The 9,290-nt window shown below is 42.5% G+C and overlaps 1 protein-coding gene across 1 annotated transcript; it reads right to left on the reverse strand.

Annotated features, from left to right (window-relative positions):
• Window positions 1-6,643: 6,643 nt before the first annotated feature.
• Window positions 6,644-8,385, reverse strand: LOC311143817 (NAD(P)H dehydrogenase [quinone] 1-like; the record flags this gene model as incomplete). The annotated part of the gene is made up of 6 exons (XM_084179695.1): window positions 6,644-6,943; window positions 7,172-7,273; window positions 7,507-7,620; window positions 7,778-7,908; window positions 8,070-8,234; window positions 8,382-8,385. The coding sequence occupies 6 exons, from the start codon at window positions 8,383-8,385 to the stop codon at window positions 6,644-6,646; spliced, it is 816 nt and encodes a 271-aa protein (XP_084035821.1).
• Window positions 8,386-9,290: the final 905 nt, after the last annotated feature.

The following is a 9,290-nucleotide window of genomic DNA, read 5'->3' on the forward strand; positions in this document are numbered from 1 at the left end:
AAGTTCCTTGTTTTGTGTTAGTATTATTGTGTGTTGTTTTCACTGTCATGCTGTTTGGAGCTACGTGTTTGCACTCTGTTTTGTTTTATGTTTAGTGTTTACGCGTGTTTGCGTAATTCTCCCTCGCCTCTTGTTTTGTCGAGGTCGTGTTACTTTAGGACAGTCTACTTTGGATTATTAAAGTCTGTTGGACTTAACCTCTGTGTCCTGCGCCTTACTCCTCCACCACATCCACATCGGTTCCCTGCTGACAGCACAGTACAGTCTTTTATCGATTTGCAGTTATTATATCGTTTAGGACCTTGAGCGTGGCTGAAGTGCACCCATGACCCGCTCGGAAACCAGATTGCATGGCGGTGAAGGTACGGTGATTATATGCCCAAGCTTTTCTCCATTTTATTTTACAATTCGTATCATGTTAAATATTATCCACTATCAGGAGCCACCCTCAGTAATACCCACATATATATATATACAGTGCTATGAAAAAGTATTTGCCCCCTTTCTAATTTTCTCTACTTTTGCATATTTGTGATACTGAATGTTATCAGATCTTCAACCAAAACTTAATATTAGATAAAGGGAACATAAGTGAACAAATAACACAACAATTACATATTTATTTCATTTATTTAATAAACAAAGTTATGCAACACCCAATTCCCCTGTGTGAAAAAGTAATTGCCCCCTTACACTCAATAACTGGTTGTGCCACCTTTAGCTGCAATGACTCCAACCAAATGCTTCCTGTAGTTGTTGATCAGTCTCTCACGTCGCTGTGGACCAAATTATGAAAGACAAGCAATGTAATTTTGAATTCTGTGAAGTGAGTGTGGAAGAGGTGAAAAAATGGTTGTCTATCAGCAATGACAAGCCACCTGGGTTTGACAACTTGGGTGGAAAATTACAGATGATAATAGCAGATGATATTGCCACTCCTATTTGTCATATGTTCAATCTTACAAGAAAGTGTGTGCACTCAGGCCTGGAGGCCTGGAAGCAAAAGTCATTCCACTACCCAAGAATAGCAAAGCCCCCTTTACTGGCTCAAATAGCCAATCAATCGGCCTGTTACTAACCCGAATTAAACTTTTGGAAAAATTGTGTTTCACCAGATACAATGCTATTTTACTGTAAACAAATTGACAACAGACTTTCAGCACGCTTATAGGGAACAGAATTCAACATGCACGGCACTTACACAAATTACTGATGATTGGCTGAGTGAAATTGATGATTTTGATGATAAAAAAAGATTTTTGCTAGACATTTGCTAGACTTCAGTGCTGCTTCTGACATTATTGATCATAGTCTGCTGCTGGAAAAACGGACACTACTTGTCAAAAGTTTTAGAACACCTACTCATTCAAGGTTTTTCTTTATTTTTACTATTTTCCACATTGTAGAATAATAGTAAAGACATCAAAACTATGAAATAACACATATGGAATCATGCAGTAACCCAAAAAGTGTTAAACAAATCAAAATATATTTTATATTTGAGATTCTTCAAATAGCCACCATTTGCCTTGATGACAGCTTTGCACACTCTTGGCATTCTCTCAACCAGCTTCATGAGGTAGTCACTTGGAATGGATTTCAATTAACAGGTGCCTTCTTAAAAGTTAATTTTTTGAATTTCTTCCTTCTTAATGCGTTTGAGCCAATCACTTGTGTTGTGACAAAGTAGGGTTGGTATACAGAAGATAGCCCTATTTGGTAAAATAACAAGTACATATTATGGCAAGAACAGCTCAAATAAGCAAAGAAAAATGACTTCACTATTATTCTACAATGTGGAAAATAGTAAAAGTAAAGAAAAACCCTTGAATGAGTAGGTGTTCAAAAACTTTTGAACGGTAGTGTGTGTTATGGCTTAACACCCCCTGCTATTTTGTGGATAAAGAGTTACCTGTCTAACTGAACACAGAGAGTGTTCTTTAATGGAAGCCTCTCCAACATAATCCAGGTAGAGTCTGGCATTCCCCAGGGCAGATGTCTAGGCCCCTTACTTTTTTCAATCTTTACTAATGACATGCCACTGGCTTTGATGACTCAACACTATACACGTCAGCTACTACAGCGAGTGAAATCACTGCAACACTTAACAAAGAGCTGCAGTCAGTTTCAGAACGAGTGGCAAGAAATAAGTTAGTCCTAAATATTTCAAAAAATAAAAGCATTGTAACTGGGACAAATCATTCACTAAACCCTAAACCTCAACTAAATCTTGTAATGAATAATGTGGAAATTAAGAAAGTTGAGGCGACTAAACTTATTGGAGTATCCCTAGATTGTAAACTGTCATAGTCAAAACATGTTTATGCAACAGTAGCTAAGATTGGGAGAAGTCTGTCCATAATAAAGCGCTGCTCTGCCTTCTTAACAACACTATCAACAAGGCAAGTCCTACAGGCCCTAGTTTTGTCGCACCTGGACTACTGTCCAGTTGTGTGGTCAGGTGCCAAAAACAGGGATTTAGGAAAATAATCTGTAAAAGTTTGTGAGGGTTTTAGGTGCCAAGACACATTTCTTCAGCCTCCTTAGGTTAAAGAGGCTCTGTTGCGCCTTCTTCACCACACTGTCTGTGTGGGTGGACCATTTCAGTTTGTCAGTGATGTGTACGCCAAGGAACTTGAAGCTTTCCACCTTCTCCACTGCGGTTCCGTCGATGTGGATAGGGGGGTGCACCCTCTGCTGTTTCCTGAAGTCCACGATTGAGAGGGTGAGAGGTTATTTTCCTGGCACCACAATCCCAGAGCCATCACCTCCTCCCTGTAGGCGGTCTCGTCATTGTTGGTAATCAAGCCAACTACTGTTGTGTCGTCTGCAAACTTGATGAATGAGTTGGAGGCGTGCTTGGCCACGCAGTCATGGGTGAACAGGGAGTACAGGAGGGGGCTGAGCACGCACCCTTGTGGGGCCCCAGTTTTGAGGATCAGTGTAGTGGAGATGCTGTTTCCTACCTTCACCACCTCGCCCGTCAGGAAGTCCAGGACCCAGTTGCACAGGGCGGGGTTCAGACCCAGGGCCTCGAGCTTAATGATGAGCTTGGAGGGTACTAAGGTGTTGAATGCTGAGCTATAGTCAATGAACAGCATTCTTACATAGGTATTCCTCTTGTCCAGATGGGATAGGGCAGCGTGCAGTGTGATGGCGATTACATCGTCTGTGGATCTATTGGGGCGGTAAGCAAATTGAAGTGGGTCTAGGGTGACAGGTAAGGTAGAGGTGATATAATCCTTGACTAGTCTCTCAAAGCACTTCATGATGACAGAGGTGAGTGCTACGGGGAAATATTCATTCAATAAATTGTTATAAAAAAGAAGCCATCCACCTTTGATGGGCTATCAGCAGGACAATAGACTCTTGCCAAGTTAATTTTTATGAACTTGAAATGTATTAAAGAATGTTTTAGCTATAATAATACTAATTGTAATAATACATAAGAAGGATATCAAGGAGGGTAGGAGGAGTGCATGCTGTGCGCTTATTACAGTATTTGTCTCAAACATGTTCTGTTAGATTACAATATTTTTCTGACCGTTTGGAACAGTTTAAACAACACCACAAGTACAATAACAATTTACAAACAAATATAATCAATTCCATATAGTCTAAAAAGGTATTAAAGTGTTTAATACAGCCAAGATTAAAAACAGTTGCATGCATTTGTGAATGCAATTGCTTTAGCTGACATGTTGTGGTTTATTTATTGTTAAATTATTTAAGGATCCATATGTTATTTTGTTTTGTAACTAAAATGCTTGACTGTATTTAAAGGCATGAATGACTTGTATACTGTCACGGATTCTGCCGAGGCTGCTCCTCCTCCTTGCTCGGGCAGGCTTCGGCGTTCGTCGTCCCCGGAGTACTAGCTGCTGCCGTTCGATGTTATCGGTGTCTGTCTAGTTTTGTCTGTATTGTTTACACCTGTTCCACATTATGTTTGATTGTTGCCCTATAATTATCCCTTCACGTATGTCGTTTGTGAGCGGGTTATTGCCTCCCTGCGTGGAGTTATTCTGTGTTCATCTTTTCAGTATCGGATTAAAGTACGTTTCCGAGAGTCCGTGTCCTGCGCCTGACTTCTTCAACCGCATCTCACTGACAGACGTGACATATACTGTGTAATGAGATGAACGAATTAAGGAATGATTGATTGATATATATTGAAGTAGACCTTTAGGCCAATAACACTAAATGAGGACCCACTGTAAGTACATGGGGGCTGCCATCTTTATGCACCTTCGCCATTACAACACTTGTGGACCAATTTACCTGGATGAGATTAAATACGTGCAGCATTGAGTGAATGTAAAGCAATTACATGAAATGACGACTGGCGAGCCTCTCTATGTTACACAAATACCTAGCTAACGTGGGGGAAAGTGAAGTTAGCAAGCGCATGCGAGAGGGAAGCTACCGACACACACACATTTTACATTTACATTTTAGTCATTTAGCAGACGCTCTTATCCAGAGCGACTTACATGAGCAATTAGGATTAAGTGCCTTGCTTAAGGGCACATCGACAGATTTTTCACCTAGTCAGCTCGGGGATTAGAACCAGCGACCTTTCGGTTACTGGCACAACGCTCTTACCCACTAAGCTACACACCCTTTTAACAGCTAGCTAACCTCTATTATTGATAGTTCTTCTGGTAACGAATAATTGTTTCTACATAACCAGGAAAATCCATTGAACTTTATATCAGTATTTAGCAGCTACGTATTATCTATGAACAGGTTATTACTGCGTTCTTACCTAGTGGTTGGCGTCTTACTGTAAGTATCCGTACACTGCCTTATTGACTATCGGTGGAGCTAGCTGGTAAAGCAAGCTCTTGGCTAAACCCAGTCAGGAGAAGAGCGAAAACGTTTTCTCCCAGAGAAAAGCATTTCATGCAGTTATTCGCTGTTCCTTCAATTAAGTTGTGACCTCCAGTTCTGATAACTGCTGCTATAGCAGCATCAACACCAACCTCAAGAGCAGCCATTGTTATGATTTTCGACTTCTTCACCCAGTACAGGTGCTCTTCATTGTCGTCATCAACTAAACCAGCCCCACAGATTATCAGAGGACACTGATTGGTCCGGCCATATGTTGGAAGGGGCTCAAACGGTTTGAATCTGGTCGTGGCCAGACTGCATCCTTGCAACGAAAAAAGAATAACTGATGTCCTGTTTTTGGTCATAATTGTTTATGACTGACTTCTCGTTAAGGTCACGTCGTGCCCAGACAGAGAAACTAATTTACTGCCCCGTCAAAACAAATAGGCAGTCATTTGATTGTAAAAATTATATGTAATATTATTCCAAGTCCTTCAAACTGGAAATATATAGTTACTGCTCTTAAGTGTCATATCCATTTAATTCAGTGTTTTGTCTCATTGTAAGGGGTCTAATGTAATGTCTGTTAAGTTTGTGTTCTTACTTTTCCCCTTATAACGACTTTGAGTTGCTATTGCCTTCTATTGGATATTTTCAACCAGTGCCTTTAAAAACTGTTGGTTTGCGTGATTAACACCAGTCATTTAGGCTTCAAACACTGTGCCAGAAAGGTTTTTCTGAATGGATGTGCTTGTTTTACCTCCCTGAGATATCCAGAGCAGCCGATCCTGGCACGAGTACCCACTTCCTCCCATTGATTGTGGAGAATAGCCTTACTGTCAGCGTATGGGAGATGAGAACCATAGCAGAGCAGGATGGGACAGGACTGGTGATGTCCCTCCAGACAAACATACCCTGGCCCAAACCCTGCAACTATTTCTGACAAGCATGGTTGCTTCAGAGCCTATACATGCTCAAATATACCCACCCTTGACAGGTTACATGCCACAAACCTCAATTACCCGTTCAGGGAAAACTCCTGGCCCTATGGCAAACTCACAAACACTGCAAAAAGCTTGAGCTCGCCCCTAGTTGTGCTTCCTGTGTCTAGGAACAGCAGTCCCAGATGAACCCAAGGGCTCGGACCATGTTCCCAGTGTGCTTCCGCTGTGGAATTAAGTGCTTCCCACCAAAACAAGGGAGCTCCCCTGACTCCAAACCGATCCCAGAGGTACATTTTCACTAAACAGTTGCAGAAATCCTAATCTGGAGAAACAAGCAGTGTATTCATAGCACAATGCAATAACTTAGCGCTGAATGTAAAGAAAGCCCTCTGCGACCTTGCCTATGGTAAGCCTTCTCCTAAACGGATCAATTTCTTCCCGCTGTATGGAAGCTGAGGGCTTTGAGTGGCAGGGTACAGGCCCCGCCGGTTGACCCAAACCAAAGCGACATGTGGGAGAGGGATCAAGCCACCCCATAAGTGAGAGCGCATACAGGTCACAGCATGTCTGCGTGGGGAGAGTATGGAACTGAGTGTTACGAAGCTGCTTTTGTAAAGTAGTGAGCCTCAACCCAGTGGCTACCATACAAGATTAGCGAACTAAACAAAATACTTGAATGCCATCAGAAAATGTGGAAGACTGCAGACGAGTTAATTAGTCAGTTGACCAACTATGAAACCTAGGTTAAAGCATTGAATAACAAGTGTGGTATTAAAGTGAACACCATTCAGTTTAAGGAAGCCAATCTTTATTTGTTATTTAGAGCATAAGCAGCATGTGTAGGGATGACAGTCCTCCAGTATCCTTCACACCCCAGCTTTGAGCTGGCTGTTGGGTGGGAGGGGCTTGCCCAGGTGGATTCCGACAGACAGGCCAAACGCATTGGCTGAGTGCTTCTCCTGGACATCCTCTTTGAGCTGGAAGCCCCTCCCACCATCAAAGCTGTCAGAGGGTGTGAAAGTAAGCGGTACTTCTCCCAGAAGCCCTTGCAGCCGTGTGCGCCATGCCTCCAGCATGCTGTCCCGAGCCTCAGCGGGGATGTGGGGTGGAGCCCAGAAGATCTGAGGAGCCAGAACCTGGAAACCACAGTAGTGCAGGATGCCGTTCTAAAGAGAGGGAATTAACTTATTCAATAACCATGCCAAAGTATATAAAACATGAATTGATTTGTCCAACTGAAGCAGTCCTCCAATCATTAAAATTAGCACTTTCCAACCTGGAAGTCAAATGCTTATAATAAAAGCAGACATCCAGTGGAGATAACATATAGAAAGCTAAAGCACGTTGCAGTACAGCAGTCTACATGCTGGTAGTGTCAGCCAAGCCTAACATACCTGCAGTGGCCACAGGGTGACATTCATGTCTCCATTGATACCATTGGCACTGAACATAGACTCCTGGGATCCAGTGGTGAAGGACAGCATGGCTTTCTTGTCCTGGAGGGAAACAAGGTGAGGAGACATTGATATGAATGGACCACAGAATGGGAGGAACCTTGAAGAATCATGTAAACCAACTATTTGTGGTGTTATTAAAAGGCCCATTGCAGTAAATGTCTCCTGTGTCATTGTACAACAGCTGATGTAACAGTAAGAACAAAATCTGAGTCATTTCTTGATCATTGCTGGTTGAAAATGTAATCTACATAGGCCCTACATGCATCCCCTACCTTGAAGATGCCCTGGCTGTACCTCTTTTCTGAGGTGTAGGCAAATCCCAGTGTGAGCACCCGGTCCATCCAGCCCTTCATGATGGCAGGAACAGTGAACCAGTACATAGGAAACTGAGAGATGAGACACTAGTCAAAAACCAGTACCTGGAATGGGTGCATTTCAGCCACCATCCAAAAAGCACTAAAGGCTCTACACTTAAAATGAGGATAGGAAAATTGGCTTCATCAACGTAAGCCTAAGACACTTCACAGTACTGCAGGAGATCACCTGGAATATGACAAGCTCCGCTTCAGAGAGTTTGCAGTGTTCCTCAGTGATATCAGCAGAGAGTCGGCCCTCCTTCCATGCCAGCATGGTCTCCTCTCCATACTGGAAGTGCTCAGCATCCTTCACCTCCCCTGATAAATCATAACAGACTGAGACTAAGCAAGTTGAGGTAGAAAAGAAAAAGCTCTTGCCAACAGAAAATTGTTGTGACCTTAAGCATTTAATAGGCACTCAAGCTTATACACTTATCATTCACTACTGTAATGAAGTAACGCATGGTTCAGACTGTTACCAGTGATGTCATCAACAGTAGCAGAGGCTTTAAACTTCATGGCGTAGAGGTCAGACACCTCCACCTTACAGCCCTGAGCAGTCAGAGCTGTCACAGCTGCATCTTTAGCTGCAGCGTTAAATGACCCAGTACTCTGGTGGGCGTACACGATCAGAACCTTCTCAGCTGCAACCAGATCAGATAAGCCACATCAAGTATTGAAGATAATGCTTTTCTTACTCAATGAAACAAACTTCTAGCATAAAGGCAAAATGAAAACAGCAACTAATCTGGAAGACACAAAAGTGTTTAGGACTCTTACAAATCACTCACCCATTTTGTGTGGCATGGTCTTCTGCTTGTGATGAGCTAAGGGTCAAGGTGACATGGAGGGAAACTAGCTGAGACTGACAGGGCTGAGACTGCTGCTCTTGTAATACTCTCTGGACCAAACACACCCTCTCACACAGCTGCCTGTCAATCAGCAATCACGCTAATCGTCTGTCAGTCAATCAATCAAGAAGTCTGTCATATCTTTTTCTCCCCAGGAGAATCTCAATTGATTTTGTTAGACTCCTCAGGTCCTCGTGGACTCCCAAACTATATGTGTTGAGTGTTGAAAAGAAATTGAGCTGATTATAGATCAGTGTGTTTACATGTGTTGTGGGTGTGTTCGCTATAGGTGCAGATAGGGTTAAAAAGGGAGGGTATATTTCTGGTAACGTACAAAGTTGACGTTTGGTAACTTTCAAGGATTTTATGTAATTTATAACATGACATCTAGTGGCATTTTTCCACCCAGATTATCACAGTTGTCTGTAATTATCTCTGGCCCTCTGTGTGGCCTTATCACATGTAAAATATATAAAATAATACAATACGATGATTTTAGAATAGAAAATATAATGACAAAGCTGTAAAAGATTATCCTAAATATAACCTAGCAACTTAGTGAATACCACTGGTGTTTAATATGAGGGTTTCAGCCAGGGGCGGAATGGCCCTATTCCTGGTTGGCCAGTCTGATTGGACCTGTGTTTGCCAGTCTGATCGGACCTGTATATAGCCTTGGTCCATGGCGTTAGAACACTGCATGCGCACATACCAACTGAGAAGCAAAAACACCATCTGAGACGTTCACAGACCGGGCGCCCTCAGCGCTCACTGTCTGCAGCTGGATGCTTCTAAAAAATACAGGAAAAAGACCAAACAAAACAATGGTGCATAAAGATGGAGGAATCC

Source organism: Coregonus lavaretus, assembly GCF_964263955.1.
Source record: "Coregonus lavaretus genome assembly, chromosome: 16".
Taxonomy (NCBI): Eukaryota; Metazoa; Chordata; class Actinopteri; order Salmoniformes; family Salmonidae; genus Coregonus; species Coregonus lavaretus.